The following is a 20,894-nucleotide window of genomic DNA, read 5'->3' on the forward strand; positions in this document are numbered from 1 at the left end:
GCTAGGTGTAGCAGTGATGGTATGTCTGTTTTCAAAATTAATACTTCACCGCTGAAAGAACCTTCTTTTTCCATCCATAATCCAGTTTTTTTGTATACCTTATTTTTTTAAAACTTGTAATCGCCCTCCGTATTTCCATACGAGATGCCCCTTGATATGCTGGAGCCTCTACACTACTCTACACTTTACACTACTCTCTCTCTCTCTCTCTCAAGCCACGTTCCCACTGGAAGGGGGCAGTTAGTGTCTCACTCCAGAACTGAGAGAGAAACAGACTCTTGCCCCGGTTTAGTTAATCCGTCAAGTCCGGGTACTTTATTTTTCATTTCTTTCAAGGTGGTGTGCATCTCCTCTGCGTGGATATCTTTCTAAAGCTTCTCTCAAACCTTTTTGCCAACAAAACTCTATTTCCCCTTTTTCATGGTTTTATGTTTTTTTGGGGAAAACTTGTTCATATTGTTCTACACATTTTCATCATTGTATCTTTGTCGGAGACTTTCCCCGTTTTCCCACCGGCGCAGTGATGGTTCTCTGTCTTGTCTTAATTTTCATCCTCTGCATATTTCTCAATTTGTCTTTTCATAGCAAGGTATTCACCTCTTCAAATAGAGCTTTCTGTTGAATTTGTAAAGTCATCAGTTTGTCGTTGTTGACCACACATCCTGTAGCGTTACGTTGAACGTAAACATCTTGTAGACGGTGCCATTTTCGGTTCCCTGGTTGTTGGCTTCTTCCAGCTGGACGAGTGGAGCAGACAGATCCACCGCTCCGCCCAGCTCCCCCTCTCCATTGGTGGCCATTTTTGGCCGCGGCCGCATAAGAGTTGGCATCCCTCGGGCACTGAGGGAATAGATGCTCCTCCGAACTGCAGATGCTACATCTCTTCCCTCATGCTGTGTCCCAGTATTGCAGAACTGCAGGTGCTACATCTCTTCCTTATGCTGTGTCCCAGTATTGCAGGTGCTACATCTCTTCCTTATGCTGTGTCCCAGTATTGCAGAACTGCAGATGCTACATCTCTTCCTCATGCTGTGTCCCAGTATTGCAGAACTGCAGGTGCTACATCTCTTCCCTCATGCTGTGTCCCAGTATTGCAGAACTGCAGATGCTACATCTCTTCCCTCATGCTGTGTCCCAGTATTGCAGAACTGCAGATGCTACATCTCTTCCCTCATGCTGTGTCCCAGTATTGCAGAACTGCAGATGCTACATCTCTTCCCTCATGCTGTGTCCCAGTATTGCAGAACTGCAGATGCTACATCTCTTCCCTCATGCTGTGTCCCAGTATTGCAGAACTGCAGATGCTACATCTCTTCCTCATGCTGTGTCCCAGTATTTCACAATCGCGGCGTCTCTGCAGGGAGCAGGACTCTGCTGTATGACCGGGCGTGTTGGCCTGCATACAGCAGGTAGCCTCTATCTGCACCAATGGTGAAAGTCGCTGGGGGGTGCGTGAATCCATCGTTGCCGGTCAGGTCCTTTCGCAATAGGACCCCGAACTGCCATTCACCCGTCCAGCTGCCCAGCACAACTTCTCTTGTCCCTGGCAGCACGGTGACGCATCTGCCCGGGATACTCCTTATCGTGTCTTCGGTCACCCACGGGTTGAGTGGAGGCTCACGTCGTAGTCCGCTTTGGTGGAATTTTGCTGTAAACAATAAACGTTGTTCGCAGTTAGTTTCAACGGTCCCAGTAGAATCTCTCTTCCAAACTGTAGAGTCTGCTCAGCATGTCCCTGGTCCTTTCCCATCGGAATCGCAGCGTGTTTCTCAGCCCAGCTCCGGCTGGCTGTTGAGTACCCGTTGGCGCCATCGAGATGACCGCTTCGTTACTACACTTGATCTCAGCCAAAGGGCTGAGAAGCGATACATGTGCACCTTAAGAACTAGCTGGTTCTTCTTGAACAGTGATTCCACTGTGATATCCTTTAAAACTAGGACGTATTGGTTGACTCCTCTAGCTTGCCCGGCGAGTGTAGGCTGACATCATAGCAACCTTCCGTTATGTTTGGCTGCATGCAGTAGACGTCATCCTCCAATAGCTGCAGTGATCCAAACAGAACTCCCTTTCCAAAACGCCTCAAATGACTCAACATGTCCTCGTTCTTCTCCCATCTGAAACGGTCTATTCAACATGTCCTTTTCCAATCTGAAACGCAGTCTATTCAACGTGCTCATTCTTCTCCCATCTAAGACACAATCATCCTTTTTTAAAGTAACAAATAATAATCCAAAAAGGTTCCCAAACTTTTACACACAAATGTTTTAGAAGAAAAAGGAAATTTGAATTTCTAAAATTTGTAAACTAAAAAATGAAAATAAAAAGTAATCTTGCTTTAAAATTTTCAGAAAGGTCTCATGTTTAACTCCGTACCATTTAGAGTTCAGGTTTGCTTTGTTCACATAAAGGTTCATTGTAAGAGACATTTAAACCAGGGGTGCCAAACTTCTTGCACCCTACTGTACATCCAGGAGCGGCGCACTCATCTCCTGGGCAAATAACGGGGTTTAAAACGGGAATATTGTACTTTGTAAATGATTTTGCAGCTTTGTCGGTATTTTGGTTTGTTTGTGGAGATTATTGGGTTGTGGATTAGTGTTAGTTACTTTGCAAATAAAACTTCTCAGATTAAAAATACTAGATTGTTCCTTGTTGGAATTCATAACATAAAAGCTAAACAGAAGAATATCTTCAATACAATACCTCAATGCCTACCCACACATGGGAATTTAGCAAGAACATACAACACACACGCATACACTCGAGCAGTGTTGACACATTTCTTGCCAGTTTTAAAACATTTTTCTTTAAAATCTGGACACTGGAACACTCCCACCATTCAAAGTCTGTAAATAACAGTTTACTAGAGAAGTAAGTATTAACGCTTAACCATCAACTAGGAACAGCATGCTATTTTATACCACGTTTTTTCCCCGGGAGGGGAGTGCACCGTTCCTGGATGTACTGCAATACCAGGTCGATGCGTGGAGTGGACGGAGCAAGCCCCTATTCCATCTCCCTATTCCAAAAATCAATTTAATATATGGTCCCCAGATAGGGGACGTATCAGATATTAAACTGATAAGAACAGATACTACACTTGATCTTAGCCAAAAGGCCGAGAAGCGATATTGAACGACAGCTTGAGTCGAGGGAGTCATTGCGGAAAACACAGCGTACAGTGACGATGGCAGATCTGGGCTACGTTTCATAACAATCCCCAAAAATGAAAATGTAAATAATGCATTACACAACACATTACAGTAGGGTGCTTATACAGTTCCACTGCATATACTACGATTTATGTTACCGTTAATTTCGCATTAGAAGGTACAATAAAAATATTTTCCACCAATCACCAGTTCGCCTTACTGTGCTTTTCAAATGGATTACTACGGCAACGGAAGAGGCACATACAGGACGAACTTTGCTGCTGCGTGTAATTTTGCACGTCGAGCAGATTGAACTTTTAAATCTTCCACTCATTGAAATATACAGTCTATCAGACAGTCTCCACGACACACACAATGTATTAAAGCGGTTATAACCGTTCCATCGGCTAATCACAGACTGTCACTATTCCGCGTTTCTTGCTGAATCGTGTATCACGGTAACTTTAGCCAAACTTAATCTATTCAATACCAACAATTTCAGACTAAATGTTCCCCAATGGAAGTAATTAATCTGAGTTAATCTTTTGAACATTAAATAGCCTTATTTATGGGGAAGAAAACTAAAAGCATTTTCAAGCAGCAGATACAGCGCAGAAACGTCTACTTAAGAAATTAAACTCGACAAAAACAAGTACGACTAGGCTAGTAACCCGAGATTCAACGTGACCAGCACAACAGGCATACATGAACAGACTCTGGCACCACCAACAATGTGAAGCATTATTATAACTACTTTTAATATTCGTACCACTTCCTCGCAACGGGACAGTGTTGGTGCAACCACCATAAAAAAGCCGAAATGAGTGTCTGAAATTAATTCAGATTTACGGAGCACTAGCGCCTCTAAGCGGACTGTTCAAATAATTCATATATCGTGACGTAACCAACGAAAAAACACTGAATTTGAGTTTGGGACACGTTGAGAGCAGTCTTGTGAAATTATTAATTTCATATTTCCTGTTAACCAGGTAATGAAAAGATATAGAAATGATAGATTGATCACATTTTTTATTGTATTCACATCATGTCATTTTGGAAAGACATTAGACATTATCTTTATTATTGCTGTAAAGATACAGCTTAATGGAAAGAATGTATTCATTTGCTATGATGGAAAAATTGGTCAAAATGTGATTTTTTAAACTGATACTCAATTTACAGTACTTTACTCAAATGTAAAGGGGCTAAAGAAAAACTTACTGTTTAAATAGGACTAACTTTTAAACAAACTAAACAAAATATTAAATCAAAGAAAACATGAAGAATCTGTAGATAAGTGCATGTAATTTAACATAAATCTAGAATGTCCGATGTAATGTACAGTTTCTTTTATTCGTTTTATTTTTGTGATTTCAGCTTATATTCTTTATAAGTAAATATCTAATTTGTTATACGTTATCGTTTGAATACAGCAATACAAATAAACACGTTGGCCTAGACACCAATTGTTTCCCTAAACTTCGTTGAAACGTTAGATATGCAAATTGCCTTAACAGTTGTCCGGAAGATGTCATCAGAAAATTACCTCAAAAAATATACGTTCGCTAGTGATGCCGATTATTCCAAGAGAGTAACTCGTGATATTGGTGTGGGAGTTATATTACCAAATATTGCTGACTGCATTGCTGTTGCTAATGAGTCATGTGATATTTCTACTGTACAGATGGGACGGGGGGGATCCGCCATTTACCAGGCTTCACTGATCTGTTACTCGCTACAGGAAATTGAGTCCCATAACAAGCCCGGATCGAGGTAAAACGGCTGCTTCATTAAAGACACCCTTAATTTAAGTCATTTTGATTCGGACGCAGGATGAAGAGAACAAAATCGCCATTGCCCTTGTCGAAAGTGCCCATCATCACAGACAGCTATCTAGCTATTTACGTTAGCTCCAATTTGCCATTTCCTCCTAAAACTTTCAAGTCGCTGGTAGTTCGATATGCCGAAGCAGCTAATAATGAAAATTTCCAGAACTGTTATAAATACCAAGCTAGCTTCCACTCAATCAAGTTTACATTACTTAATACAATTGACGTTACTTATGAATAGGCCAATTGCTCAATATTATTTAACGAGAGAAAACCTGTATATTTATGTTAAGGTAGCCATAAAAGAAAGATGAAAATTCCCGGCCAGCGAAGCAATTTTTAAAACATTGTGGACGCCTGGTGGTTAGACTCGTGGCTACATACAAAATGAAGGCCTACACACGGCCATGGCCTACAGCCAAGTATCCTTTTCCAGACGTTAGCTAGTCATCATTACCGAGCTCACAAGCAATGAATTTTACATTTAACATTGTTACCTCCAGATACGCCAGTTTGACTGCTTAATTACTCTGCAATTGCTAACCAGAGGAAATGGATGTGGACACTAGCTTAACTTATGGCTACATACAAAATGGAGGCCGAAACGGGAGGCCTGGCTACACTTCAAACTTGTGTGGGCATTTCAGATCAGGTGATCAAATTTCAGCGAGTATAACTAAATTTCCCATGACCTATTCATATAGCGACCGCAGTACCAGGCGCACCCACACCTTAACAATCTAAGGAAACTTCCAGAAAAGAAAAACCACCTTGACCTCAACCTTTGCCCTTCTTGATAGATACCAGTCATTCCCCAGGTGCGCCCAGATGTGTAATTTTGGTCGCCGAAGCGACAGATGAGCAAGATAGCTAGCTCAGTAACATAGATTACAGATGGATTTCATTAAAACACATTTCAGGAAAACCTGCCTGCCTGTATGGACACATCACGTGTGGTTGACGGAGCTGAACCTGCTGCCTTCCACTGAGGGACGGAACGGGCCAGGCAGTTTAGGTACCGATCTACTTCAGTGTGCATTTCTGTGCCAGGGGGGTGCTGGTGACCTTCCATAGCTGCACAATAGACAGGCCACAGTAAATGTGTAATAAACGTCTCCCAATAAACAAAAATGCATAATTTATCTAACATCTACTTAAAAAATAATTTAGCAGAAATTACTTTCCAATAATGTAACGCTCACGCAAATGACGAATGTAACGGACACTGTGTAAGGCGTGTCGTGGTTTTCAGTGTGGTATGTTTACCCCGCATGTTAAGTGACCCAATACCGATTTCTTTGCTCACATGTGGTACAGTTCAGATATGCATGAACGTGTAAATAGTAAAAAAACAACAACAACATGGAGATCGATGTCAGGTATCTGCCAATACGACTCGTCTAAGCCTAAACGTGCCGATGCGGTTTTCCCTTTCACATTGGTAACCAAACCATCGTCTCCGCTGCGCACGCCGGTTATTTCAATACGGGTATCGGACACAGGTCACTTTTACAAAGTAGATGCAGATTAAAAATCCCATGTGTGCGTTTGGGCACAACACCGTGTTGGTAAAAATGTTGTTTTAAGTAGAGGTGATTAAATCTGCTCAACACGGAAGCGCAAGCAGCAAAGTGCCATAGTGTGCCTCTTCCGCAGCTTACTGAAGTGACGTATGAAGAAAAAAAAAAAGACGGACGAGGTGATTGGTGGAATTTTGTAATGTACCTTCTGGTGTATCATGGGATATTTGGGAAATTATCAAACAATTTAATAAAATATTAAGTTGAGCTCAATTAATACCATGCTGTGTTATTCATGTGTTGTGGACAGTATTGCAGTTGTCGCGGTTGTTATGAAACGGACGGCACATTTGTTAAGCCGTCACTGTACGCTGTGTTTCCCGCAATGACTCCTTCGACTCAAGTATCGTTCAGTATCGCTTCTCGGCCTTTTGGCTAAGATCAAGTGTAGTATCTGTTCTTATCAGTTTAATATCTGATACGTCCCCTATCTGGGGACCATATATTAAATTGATTTTTGGAACAGGGAGATGGAATAGGGGCTTGCTCCGTCCACTCCACGCATCGACCTGGTATTGCAGTACATCCAGGAACGGTGCACTCCCCTCCCGGGGAAAAAACGTGGTATAAAATAGCATGCTGTTCCTAGCTAATGGTTGAGTGTTCAACTTTACCAGACTTTGAATGGTGGGTGTTCCAGTGTCCTTAGATTTGAAAGAAAAATGTTTTAAAACTGGCAAGAAATGTGTCAACACTGCTGGAGCGTATTGTATGTTCTTGCTAAATTCCATGTGTGGGTAGGCATTGAGGTTATTGTATTTAAGATATTCTTCTGTTTAGCTTTTATGTTAAGAATTCCAACAAGGAACAATCTAGTATTTTTAATCTGAGAAGTTTTATTTGCAAAGTAACTAACACTAATCCACAACCCAAAAATCTCCACAAACAAACCAAAATACCGACAAAGCAACAAAGTCAAAATCATTTACAAAGTACAATATTCCCGTTTTAAACCCTGTTATTTGAGACATTTAAATGTCTCTTACAATGAACCTGTATGTGAACAAAGCAAACCTGAACTCTAAATGGTACGGAGTTAAACATGAGACCTTTCTGATAATTTTAAAGCAAGATTACTTTTTATTTTCATTTTTTAGTTTACAAATTTTAGAAATCCAAATTTCCTTTTTCTTCTAAAACATTTGTGTGCAAAAGTTTGGGAACCTTTTTGGATTATTATTTGTTACTTTAAAAAAGGATGATTGTGTCTTAGATGGGAGAAGAATGAGCACGTTGAATAGACTGCATTTCAGATTGGAAAAGGTAGTTTTATTGGTTTTTATAATTTCTTTGAACAATTTAAAATCTTTTTTCTTTTTTTAAAACACACTCAATAACACAAAGCAAATCATTTAAACAAACACTTCAACCAAAGGGAACAAAGACATCAAAATGAATGAAAAACAAATTTTAAGAAAAAGTGATTCAAAAATGGTCACAAAAAACACAAAATCAATATGTAATTCAAAGAAAACAAAAGTGGAAATCGCACAAGCTCGGCAGAGCCTCACCACCCTCTACCGGGAAGAGCGGAAGAAACAGACCTTCCGCTCCAAACTCCAGGGCCTCCAGGAGGATGAGAAATGCACACGGTTCTTCTTCCGCAGGGCACGGACCAAGACGAATAACATCTTGTCTCTCTATAACAGCAGAGGTGTGGTGGTGTCTGAAGAGGCGGAGGTCCGGGAGGTGGCCAGGGAGTTCTACGAGGGAGTACTCCTCGCGAGGGATCTAATCATCCACTCCGGGGAGCGGAGGTCCCCCTTGTGCCTTCTCAGTCTCGATCAAGAGAAGGCATTTGACCGGGTGAGTCATGTGTGCTTGGAGAGAGTGCTAGAGAAAATGAACATTCCTGGCCCCCTCCTGCGCTGGACAAAGATCTGTCTGACAGACATAACGGGCAGAGTGGTTGTCAATCGACAGCCCTCTGCCCCGTTCGATGTCAGGTCTGGCGTCAGGCAGGGGTGCCCTCTAGCATCTCTCCTGTATGTCATCTACCTGGAACCGTTCCTCCAGGCCATCAGGGCCAATCCAGGGGTGGTGGGCTATCCACTCCCTGGAGCGGGGGGGGAACGGCTAAAGGTGATGGCGTACATGGACGACATTGCCATCGTCGCCACAGACAGTCGTTCTATCGCTTGTGCCACCAAGGTGTTGGACCTGTGTGGCCACTGGCGCCCTGGTCAACAGGGACAAGAGTGAACTGTTTCTGTCTCCACATTGGAGTGAGGAGCTGACCGTTTCCTTCCCTGTGCGTAGGAATACCATCAAGCTCCTGGGGGTGACCTTCCAGGCTGACGGAGGAGGGAGAACCAGCTGGGAGGGAGCCCTCCGCCACGTCCAAAATAAAATCAGGAGCTGGAGTGCACGGCCCTTGACCATGGCGGGTAAGATCCTTGTCCTGAAGGCAATTGTCCTACCCATTCTGCTCTATGTGGGGAGGGTGTTTCCCCCAGACAAAGCCACCGGGAAGCTAATCACCCGGATGGCTTTCCGCTTTGTCTGGGGGAGCACCATGGAAAAGCTTAAACGCGTCACCCTCCTCAAAGAGGAGCGGAATGGGGGGCGGGGGGTCCCAGACATTGTCAACATCATCATGGTGCAGGGTCTGGCCACCCTTGTCCAGAATGCAGGGAAGGTGGGTAAGGCCTCTGGTACCTTTGCCAGGTACTATGCCACCCCCTTCCTCAGAGCAATGGGCTTGGGTGTGCTGGACCTCACCGTACCCTACAGCTGGGACCCCCCCTATGTCTACCGAGCCCTGAAGGACTTTGCCTACAGGACGGATCTGCCCAGGGCTGGCCTAACCTCGTGGAGCTATAAAATGATTATGGCTCATTTAAGATCTGGCCAAATAGTAACGCTCCCGAGGGGGGGGCCAGACCTGGACCCGCAAGTCATCTGGGCAAATGTGACGCATAAGTGTCTCACAAACAAACAAAAAGACATTGCCTGGATGACAGCCCATAGGTGTCTCCCCACCAGAACATTTATGTATCGCCGGCACTTATGGTGCGTTCCATTTGTACTGGGAAGTCGGAATTTCCGAGTTCCCAGTTGGACATTTCAACTGGAACGCCCCCTGAGGTGGGATTTCCGACTGGGAAAGTCGGAAGGACCGAGTAACCCCGAGTTAGAAATCCAAGATGGCAGCTCCGTGCGTCAACGGTAAGTGAAATCTCTCGTAATGTATTATTTATTAGCACTTCTGTTTTGTTTTTGTGTAATTAAATAAGTGGTATACGTAGTACTGTCCAACGTCTATCTGTGGACGTGTACTACGGTGTTTGTATGTATAGAATACCGTGTAATGTGGTGTTTTCAACTGGTATTGCTAACAATGGCTAGAACGATAGCAACAATAGCAAAGCTAGCAACAATAGCAAAGCTGGTTAGAGCGCTTGTAGGAGAAGTTTTGCCTTCAGGGCTTTCAGCCAGAAACCTATGTACTTGGTTAGGTTTGGGCACCAAAATTACTTGGTAAGTTTTAGAAAAAGATCATGGTTTTGGTGAAAATCATACCTGTCAACTCTCCTGTAATTTCCCCCGTAAATCTCCCGTATTGGCGCAATCACGTTGTTTAAATGTTGACGGAGCAAACGGGGGGCGTTACCCTGTCCGAGAATACAAGCCACAGTACTCGGTTTTCCCGCAGCACTTCACAGGCGCTAGACTGAGACTAATATGGATGTATTCTCGGACAAGGTCAATGCGTGAGACTTGACGAACATCCCTTATTTTCAAAGCCCAATGTTGACAGGTATGGTGAAAATACTTACTTGCACTCCCCAACCCGTGAAACAAAGAAAACATTGGAAATCCTTTTTTTAAATAGGGTGACTTCATACATATTTTGAAGTATGTAAGTAAGAAAGACATATTTTGTCCCCCTAAAACACCGGTAAAGGATCGTCAAAGTAGTTGTGGTTGTATGGTTAGGTCTTTAGTTGTCTGTTTATGTTGAAAATGTTTTGAAATAGTACAGTTTCTGTGACTGACTTTTGAACATGGAGAGGTAGTGTTTTCAAAATATTTATGTAGTTATTTCTGCTTATTTATCTGTGCTAAATAAATAAATGAAATAAATGTGAGTAAATTAACTATCCCAGAGCTCTATCACGGCTGTAATGTTAACTGTGTGTGTATGGGTTTGTTGTTTTCTATTTAAGTCTATCTAGACAGGAACATGGCCATGTTTTTGGATTCCCAGAGGAGCAATCCATTTCCTGGTCCTTTGTTCCAGAAGGCAGAAGACCCCAATTATTATTTGAATGAGGCCTGCACAATCATGGCAAACCTGGTGGAACCTGGAGACTCTCACACCATAACACGTTAGATTTTTATAATAATAATAATAATAACAGTAACAATGTTTGTTTTGTTGTGCATGCTAACTAGTTACTTTATATGTGTTTTAGAGTGCTGCAAGGAGAATGATGATCTGCCATCCAGGCCATCACCATCACCCATGCCAGCAAATGAGGGCTTCAGCAAGGAACAAACACTGTTTCTGATAGACCTGATGCAGCAGCACATTGACAGTGAAGGTGATGGTCTCCCTAAAACCCTTGCAGACTTAAATGCCCGGCTTAAACATGGCAAGGCCAACAAAAAACAATTGTGGAAAGAGGCAGCAGAAAAGTTGGGCAGTCAGTTTTTACAACATTTCTGCCCTGAAAAGGTGGCTAGGAAGTGGAACACGCTTCTAGACGCCTATAAAAAAGTTAGACAACAATAAAACTACAGGAAAGGGAACCATGCGTTTCCAGTTTCTCGGAGATGGATGACCTTCTGGGAAGCCAGTATGATGTTGTCTTCCCTGTTGTTGGGACCTCAGAGGGGCTAGAGGTGCGCAGGCCAGAGGCACTGGGACTGCCACTGCATCCAGCCCACCTGCTACACCAAATCCCAGAGCAACTGCCACACCGACGCCACCTACATCAACACCTCGTAAACGCCGCAGGGTGGATGATGATTTGATGAGCTTCTTGCGTGAGTCAGAAGAAGCCAGTCGGCCGCGGCATGAGGAGACTCTGGCGCAGATGAAGTCTTCTCAGCAGGGGTTTGAGGCACTGATGAACAGATTATTGGACAAGATGTGATTTGGATTTTGTTTTGTGTATTTAGGCCTATTTTAAATCAGGCCTAAATACACAAGTCAATGTGCTGCTGCATCAGGTCAGGTCAGAAACAGTGTTTGTTCCCATGCCAGCAACTCATTTTGCTGCATGGGTGATGGTGATGGCTTGGATGGCAGATCATCATTCTCCTTGCAACTGGTTAGCATGCACAACAAAATAAACATTGTTACTGTTATTATTATTAATTAACTAATTAATTTACTGTCTCCAGGTTCCAGACAGTTAAGGTTAAAGACAGTTAGTGCGTTCCATTTGTGAGTTCCCAGTAGAATATTTTTTTGCTGCTGCTGCACGTTTATTGTTCCATTTGAAGTTTTTTTTTGTTGTTGTAAATGTGTGAAACTTGAATTTGATAAATTTATTTTTGTATTTTGCACATTTTCTGTCAGTTTTAATAAATTGTTGTTTGGATATTCAATGACTTGTTTTCCCTAATGCTTCTCTCTGGGCTAGGAATAAAAGGTGAAACACTTACTTGAGGAAAAAACTTTTTTACTGGTACACACAGGCTGTACAAACACTCATAACAGCAGCAATCAATTACTTGAGAAAATAATCAGCAGATTAATCCATAAAGAAAATTATCAGTTGTACCCAGATATGGCAAAGTTGGGCCCCACCTCCATCACTTAGAACAGCAAACTACTGCTTTTAATGCATGAGTAATAATTACTGATGCACTGATATGAACATTTTGGCCAATACTGATAACCGAAATTAGGCACTTCACATACATCATGATAATCTACTCATTTTCATCTCCCTGCCTTGGGCAGCCATGTGGGTGTTCCTGACACATCTCTGACACACCAATGCACATATTGTGTAGGAAACATGCTGCCATTATGATCATTACCACAACATCAATCCGGGTGTTCTGCAGATCACGAAGACGCCTCCACTTGCACTTCATCCTTCCAAAGGCTTGCTCGATGATCACCCTCCCACGGCTGATCTTGGAGTTCTGCAGCTGGTCTGCTTCAGAAAGAGCTCCATTGTCACGCTTAGGAGTGACGACAAATGGGAAGGCCTGTCCAATGTAGGCACTGTCTCCCAGCAAGCTGTACTCGCCCATCTTCTCCTCCCATGCTGCGTAGAAGTTGGAGGCCCTCAGCATCCTGGCATCATGAACCCTGCCTGGTGGTCCAGCAAAAATGTCAATGAATCGCCCCCTCTCATCTACAATACCCTGAAGGAGGACAGAGTAGAATGATTTTCTGTTCATGTAGTCTCCTCCTCTTATATGTGGCCTCTGCACCCTTACGTGGCACCCATCGATTGCACCGATGATGCCACTGAGGCCACCGAGCCGGTGGAAAGCAGCAGCAGATGCTGCTTTCTCACAAGTGTTTGGCCAGGAGATGAAGGTTTGTCCCATTGTAGACATGATGTGGAGCACTTCTAGAATGATCCTGTGTGCTGACGACTGTGACACATCAAACTTGTCTGAAATCTCCCTAAAGCTGTTTTGGTTGGCCATGTACCACAGGAACATCAGCACCTTCTGTGTCACAGGCACTGATGGTAGACCTTGACTGTGTTCTTTTTTTATGCCGTTCTCCTGCAACTTCATCTGGAGATATTCAAACTGTGGCTTGGTGACTCGGAAATGGCGTGCAAAAGTGTAGTCATCCATGTTCAGCATGACCTCCCACTCAGTTCCAGTCTTCAGGATGACTCGCTGTTTTGCCCGCAGTAGAGCTGATATCAGTAACCTAAATCATATTATTAATCATAATAATATTAATTATATGTTCCTGGTCCAAAACGACCGCCCCATTATAGCATGAAAAGATTGGTGAGCCTGAAAAGTTGTCCAGAAGGAAATTTATACAATGAATTGAATTGAATTAAATATATGAATTTTAAAATGAGTCTGTTCCTGAAATCAGGCTTGGTGCCTTTAAGCTCTATACATATTATCTCCTTATCTTTTTTTATTGTGTACACATGTTTTGAGCTACCATACAACTAGTAACAAAAGCATAATATACGGATTGGTAAATCGGTAGAATTCGTTTAGGGGGGGGGGGGGGGGGGGGGCCAAATGTATGCTACACATATCCCATCTAGCAGACTATTAAATAAATTGTATTAGAAATGTTAGATATTCTGAAGAGCCCTCGTCCTTTGTGTAACGTTACTGGTACGGAATGACCGACTAAAAACCAAATAAAATGCAGTCAAACGTTTTTCCCACACTGAATTACGCTGGAGAACAAACACTAACAAGAACTCAGTCCGTTACAATACCTTCTGTGTCTTCTATCTTCTTCAATATTTTTGAGGTGGACCTCATATTGATGCATTAGTTTTCTGTATTCCGACAGAGCAAGCACAACAAACGTTTTCCTGGAGGCGTCCATCTTGGTTATCCGAGTTGTTTACTGGAATGCGGTCAACTCGGGTGTGACGTCATTCCCAGCTCCGACTTCCGAGGTAAATGGAACGCGCCATTAGCCCTGACTGAACGCTGCCCCCACGGATGCACTGACTCAGAACACATCCACCACCTGTTCTGGGAGTGCTCCGTGGCCAGGCGGGTCTGGGGCCTTGTTTGTTCCTCTGTCTCCCTGAGCAGGTTCCTGCCGAGGTCCTCCCTGATGGCTGAGGGCATCCTCTACGGTCCGCCGGGGGGATGCAAGACCACCGTGCTCCAGCGTCAGTGGAGGATCATAAACACCGTGAAGCAGGTCCTGTGGGAGACGAGGAACATCAAGGTCTACCAGAAAACATCCGTAGACCTGGTCACTCTCCGGAGGAGGATCCAAAACCTCCTCCAGGACGGCATTCTGGTGGACATGCACGGAAACAAGAACCTGGCGAGAGAGAAGTGGGGGGTGGACCATTGGAAAGAACTCATCATATAGTCCACCCCCCCCAAGGGACACAGAAGCCTCTCAGGACAGCAAACCTGAGTGAAATGGACTTTCCTTTTTCCCTATTTCTTGGTGTTTTAATCCACTTTTGTTTTCAGATTGGAAAAGGACATGTTCAATAGACCGTTTCAGATTGGAAAAGGATATGTTGAATAGACCGTTTCAGATGGGAGAAGAACGAGGACATGTTGAGTCATTTGAGGCGTTTTGGAAAGGGAGTTCTGTTTGGATCACTGCAGGTATTGGAGGATGACGTCTACTGCCTGCAGCCAAACATGACGGAAGGTTGCTATGATGTCAGCCTACACTCGCCGGGCAAGCTAGAGGAGTCAAGCAAGACTTCCTAGTTTTAAAGGATATCACAGTGGAATCACTGTTCAAGAAGAACCAGCTAGTTCTTAAGGTGCACATGTATCGCTTCTCAGCCTTTTGGCTGAGATCAAGTGTAGTAACGAAGCGGTCATCTCGATGGCGCCAACGGGTACTCAACAGCCAAACGCATATCAATACGGAAAACAGAATTATTTCACATGAATTACTTAACATAACCATTGAAACAAATAGATAAATTATGTACATTTAAGTGCCATTACTTTTTTTATACCACGTTTCTTCCCCGGGAGGGGAGTGCACCGTTCCTGGATGTACTGCAATACCAGGTCGATGCGTGGAGTGGACGGAGCAAGCCCCTATTCCATCTCCCTGTTCCAAAAATCAATTTAATATATGGTCCCCAGATAGGGGACGTATCAGATATTAAACTGATAAGAACAGATTTTTTTTTTTTTTTTTTTTTTTTTTTTTTTTTTTGTGGTGAAGCTCAAAGTCAAGGCATTAGCGTTGGCTAAGAGTTTTACCTTTTTATTATTAAATCTACTCTAACTAAGCCTATTCACATATGTACAACAACGCCGTTGTCCGAATCAAAATCCAAGTCAATCCATATCCAAATCCAATTTCCAGTAGCAATAAATCCAATCAGATAACCCCGAAGGGTACAATTCAAGCCCCCGAAGGGTTCAATTCAGGCCCCGAAGGGTACATTTCTAACCCCGAAGGGTACTAGTCTATCAGGGGGAACCTAAAAACCCCCGATCGCTCCTCACCACCAGGCCGAAGCCTGGCTTGAGAGCAGGTGGAGTACGCTCCAGACCTCCGGCAGAGACCCTAGGGGATCCATGAACCATCATGGATCTTACCCTTGATCTTAGCCAAAAGGCCGAGAAGCGATACTGAACGACAGCTTGAGTCGAAGGAGTCGTTGCAGGAAACACAACGTACAGTGACGGGATGCAATATTTGGGTTCCGTTTCATAACAATCCAGACAAACAAAAAGACTACTGTTCAGTAACACACAGCACATGATTGATTCACAGCTCGATTGTGTATGTTGTATTATTTGATAACCTTTAAAGATCGCATGGTGTATCAGAAGGTAGCCGAGCTATACCCGCCGTTCGCGTTTCTGATTTTTAAAGCGACACTCCAGTAAACTACGGCAGAGGCGGAGGCACAAACCGCACGAAACGCGCCAGGCGCTCGGGATTTGCTGCTGCTTCGAAGTTCACACGTTCAGTGGCCGTCGGTAGCTCAATGTAGCATGATAGAAACAGTCATCGATAGCAGCCTAATGTAGCTCCGTGTTGTGGCTTATCTCACTGCGCTGCCTTTTACCGAATGCTTAGTTTAGCAAGCTTTCGCTCAATCTACTTTCAAAACATATTGTGGATGGGCCACTTCGTTTCCATTCAATAAATAAAATGAAATAATTACAAATAAATAATTAATCAAATAAATACGTTACTGTAAATCTATTATAGAAATCTTGAGTGATAGCTAGTTAACGCTAACCAAGAAAAAAAAAAATCGACCTTTCCGTAAGTAACGGCTTCCAGAAGTAACGGCTTCTAACAAATCGTTTTGGATTCGGTTGGATAAGCCTGAAAACAGGGTGGAGGAAAACACTAAGTGAGCTGCTAACTGTTCGTCCATATCGGCCATTACATTAAGAGCCCCACATAATCTCCGCGATTGCATGAGCTAATCTCATCGTTCCCACGGAAAGTTAGCTCTTGTTTAACCAAAAAGCATGTAGCATCAATGAGGCTTTTTAGAATGTCCCCCGCTGCTCGTCCAGCGCCAGGTCTATACGTGAACTCCCAAGGTTTTAAAGGTGAATTGACTGTGCATATGACTCGCCGACTGTTTAGTATTGCTGCTGGGAGATTATTTCAGTCACCACCACCGATTTTGGTCCACACACTATCGCCACGAGAGAATAGCAAAAACGGAAAGCAGAACAAATTGCTACCTGTACCGCAGACACATAGCCAGTATTTTCGCTTGTAGCAGTCAGTTTGGAATGATCGTGTGAACTTCTGCCATTTTATCTGTTGCAATCCTTTTTTTCTTCAAATGAAATACTTGCGAATGTGCTTATGTCATCCATGTTTGCGATCGTCAGCGACTGACGTAAAAGCGCGGGAACATATTACCTTATAAGGGGGGATTCATATACCAAGGCAGCCGCAAATTGCGTAAATATTACAAGCGTGTGTATTTACTGTACGCAAATAATGAACATGGATTCCGAAATGGCACTTATTCGTTGCAAGCTCCGCCATTTGGGACAAAATGTGGGATTGCACTTGTGACTGAAACGAAGACCATACACAGTTGGGCCCAGGACCATTACATTAAAATAATTCGCCAGATTCGCTTACCCACAGAATGAAGTAGCCGTGTAAATGTAAGCGATAACGTTATTCTTATAACTCACCTGCTTTAGGCCTCTCGTTTGTATCTCAGTGTTCGCAGCTGCGTGTAGCCAATTCCCTCGTCTTACCTGTGTAGTTTCACAAATCACTTATTCTTGTTTAACTCGATCGATTCAGGGTTTAAAAATATTCACCTGCAAAGTTGGCCATTTCTCCGTTCGTGGAAAACTGAAACGGCTGCATTTAGGCAACCTTTAAATTGGCAACAGTTAAAATTCAAACTCCCATTTCCTTAGAATAAAACCCACTTGTACATTTTTCCATTAAAACATTTTAATGATATTTTTATTAGCCGCATTTTTATATTCAAACCCAGACTAGTACATTTAAGAGACATTAGTTTAAGTTACTTGAGATATCGCTCGACATAGCTAGGCCTAGCTACCAGCACACAGTATATTCAGAGGCTAATTAAGTATAGCATGCACAGATAATGCTAGACTTACGTATCGACTGGAGAGCGTTATGTCCGTCGTGGGCGACGCTTATCTAAGCCTAGTAATAGCTCATTACAACTTATATAGCTATGCTAGAAAAACAAATAACGTGAAATAAAAGTAGACGCCGTGTTATTTCAGTACCAAACACCGAACTCACGCACATGTCGATGCAAAGTGAACTTCCGGAAAATAATATAATCTTGACCTCATTGACGTTCATACTCCCTTCTCTTCCGGTGCGTCTAGGTTCATAATTTCGGCACAGTAGAACGAGTCGCAAATAAAAATGGAAAACGTTAGATGTACAATAAAGAAATATATCTTCTTTTTTTTCACTTTAGATTCATGCAAATATCGCGATTTCTGCCCAAAACCAATTTTGTAAATAACTGAGACTGTATTAAATTACAAACAGCTTACTATGCAAAAATCACTGTGAGCTTTATTTTCGTTGAGAGTTGCACACATAAAAATGTTTCCCCTTTGACTTTTTCCAATTCACGCTTAGAAAGTGAATTACTACCACCTACTGGCACTGCAATGTAAACCGAGTAAAAATGTAAAATTCACCTTTCAAGATCGGTTGGTGTTGCTAATATAAGCAATAATATTGTGTTACAGGCATTGTGCCTTTGGCTTTGTAGAAACTTGTTTGGTCTTTGTAGTATGATCTTGTTGCGTAATCACAGACAGACCACAACACTGCCAAAGTAATTTAAAGTAAAATTTATTGATGAAAATAAAGACAAAAATGTTGAGGTAATTACAGGCATGTAATTTCATATTGGACAGCTGATAAAAGAAAATGGACCACCCTATTAAATCCTTACAAAAATAATGTAGCTTGAGAACAATGAGAGGGGGGTTGCATCTTTAAAGTTGGAACTGTGTGGTAGAAGAAGAGGCTTGTTGCATTGTGGACAGGGCCTCCTCCAGGAAGTCCTTGTGGGCGGAGCTTAGGGTCATGTGACTCTGAACAGCCTCTCTCAGCCTGGCTAGCTGTTCCTGGAGATGGCCACACCCCCTCAGCTGTGACAGGCACCTCTGGAGCCCCGCCCTCTCAGCAGCCTCCTTCTCTGACTCCGCCCCCGGTGGGGGGGTGTGGAACAGGAGGGGCTCCTCGATGTCATGGCAACAGAGCAGGTACAGGTGGTACTTAGAGGAGCAGAGGGCTCGGGTGCTCCGGGGGGTCTGAGGTAAGCAGGTAAACAGGTGTGCAGATAAGCAGGTGTGCAGGTGAACAGGTGAGTAGGTAAGCAGGTGTGCAGGTAAACAGGTGAGCAGGTAAACAGGTGTGTTGGTGCTCACCTTCACGCTCAGCCTGACGAAGACAGGGCTGCCCTGAGACCAGCCAGGGAGCCGCCCCCCCCGGCCGCACCCACAGCCCTGCACCTCCTTCTCCCCGGCCTCCCCCCGCAGCAGGGCCAGGGAATGGTTCAGTCCACAGCACACTTCCACCGGGGTCAGGGACAGCACCACCTGCAGGGCAGAGAGCGCCAGCGCACTGACAGCTTTCAGGAGAGTCTGGATTTGAGTAGCCATGAGAATCTTACATTGAAGACCATTCCTTTGTTTTTGTAATACATTGAATACATTTGGGGTTGAGATAAAAAATGAACATGAGACAAGAGTTCAGAATTTCATCTTTTATTTCCTGGTATTTACACCGAGATGTGTTAAACTACTTCGAACATAGCACCTTTGGCATCAGACCACCAAATGTTTAGGTAAGAAAAAGTATTGGAACAGAAAGTATTTAAGTAAATGAAAGTAAATGACAGCCTGGAGGACACAGACTTCAGGCCTCTCCGGGGGAATATGGTTATTACACTGGAGCTGAAATCCACCATCCTGGATGTCTGCAAAACTGAATGATACTGCCAGCAAGGCCAAAATAGCTGCTCACTCTACAGCTAAGGCCACCATCCAGCGCTGAGTGAGGCACCTTTAGAACTGCTGGAGGCCCTGGAACTGGGAGGTGTGTGTGTGTGTGTATGTGTTTGTGTGTGTGTATGTGTGTGTGTGTGTATTGTGTGAGGTGTGTGTGTGTGTGTGTGTAGCTGAGTGGGCTCTGGGAGGTGTGTATTGTGTATGGGTGTGTGTGTGTGTATTGTGTGTGTGTGTGTACTTGCGTGGGCTCTGGGAGGTGTGTATTGTGTGAGGTGTGTGTGTGTATTGTGTGTGGGTGGGTGTGTGTGTGTGTGTGTATTGTGTAAGGTGTGTGTGTGTGTGTGTACCTGCGTGGGCTCTGGGAGGTGTGTATTGTGTGAGGTGTATGTGTGTATGTGTGTATGTATTGTGTGAGGTGTGTGTGTCTGTGTGTGTGTGTGTGTGTGTGTACCTGCGTGGGCTCTGGGAGGTGTGTATTGTGTGAGGTGTGTGTGTGTATGTGTGTATGTATTGTGTGAGGTGTGTGTGTGTGTGTGTGTGTGTGTGTACCTGCGTGGGTTCTGGGAGGTGTGTATTGTGTGAGGTGTGTGTGTGTGTGTATTGTGTGAGGTGTGTGTGTCTGTGTGTGTGTGTGTGTACCTGCGTGGGCTCTGGGAGGTGTGTATTGTGTCAGGTGTTTGTGTGTATGTATTGTGTGAGGTGTGTGTGTCTGTGTGTGTGTGTGTGTGTGTACCTGCGTGGGCTCTCGTCGGTCAATCTTGTCTCCGGTCCCCAGCTGGCCATGATTGTTGCTTCCCTGCATGAAGACACACCCCCTTTCATCCAGCAGGCAGAGATGAGTGAGTCCCAGAGAGCACCTCACTACCTGAGAGAGGGAGCGAGGAGAGAGGGAGAGGGAGAGAGAGTGAGGAGAGAGGGAGGGAGAGAAAGTGGAGTGGGGGAGAGGGAGGAGAGAGAGAGGGAGAGAATGAGGGAGAGAGGCTGATGTTGGGCGGTTGTTGTGGGAGGGGAGGGGAGGGGCCTGGCCTGTGTTGAAGTACCTTGGATGGCAGGGGGAGGAGCATTGGGCCGGTGTTTGGGCTGAACCCCTGCAGAGAGCCAAACAGGTGCCGATGGACCCCTGCAGAGTGTGTCTCCACATACACCTCACCCTCACCTGTACAACAACACGTTATACATACACCTCACCCTCACCTGTACAACAC

The 20,894-nt window shown here is 43.9% G+C and overlaps 1 protein-coding gene, 2 non-coding genes and 1 pseudogene across 3 annotated transcripts in view; 1 reads left to right on the top strand and 3 right to left on the bottom strand.

The window, feature by feature from the left end:
• Positions 1-2,939: 2,939 nt before the first annotated feature.
• Positions 2,940-3,130, bottom strand: LOC133134159 (U2 spliceosomal RNA). Its single transcript, XR_009709276.1, has one exon. It is a non-coding gene; the product is annotated as a U2 spliceosomal RNA (small nuclear RNA).
• Positions 3,131-6,916: 3,786 nt separating this feature from the next.
• Positions 6,917-7,107, top strand: LOC133134158 (U2 spliceosomal RNA). Its single transcript, XR_009709275.1, has one exon. It is a non-coding gene; the product is annotated as a U2 spliceosomal RNA (small nuclear RNA).
• Positions 7,108-15,203: 8,096 nt separating this feature from the next.
• Positions 15,204-15,416, bottom strand: LOC133134164 (U2 spliceosomal RNA; annotated as a pseudogene).
• A 3,182-nt stretch (positions 15,417-18,598) lies between these two features.
• Positions 18,599-20,894, bottom strand: part of LOC133133608 (F-box only protein 24-like) — a 3,829-nt gene continuing 1,533 nt past the window's right edge. Inside the window, exons 4-7 of the mRNA XM_061249710.1 lie at positions 20,730-20,845; positions 20,423-20,554; positions 19,108-19,278; positions 18,599-18,990 (exon numbers count right to left, since the gene is read on the bottom strand). Of these exons, the coding sequence (XP_061105694.1) occupies positions 18,673-18,990; positions 19,108-19,278; positions 20,423-20,554; positions 20,730-20,845 (737 nt within the window). The 3' untranslated portion in view covers positions 18,599-18,672. The remainder of the gene's footprint in view (positions 18,991-19,107; positions 19,279-20,422; positions 20,555-20,729; positions 20,846-20,894) is intronic.

Source organism: Conger conger, chromosome 7 (genome assembly GCF_963514075.1).
Source record: "Conger conger chromosome 7, fConCon1.1, whole genome shotgun sequence".
NCBI classification, from domain to species: domain Eukaryota; kingdom Metazoa; phylum Chordata; class Actinopteri; order Anguilliformes; family Congridae; genus Conger; species Conger conger.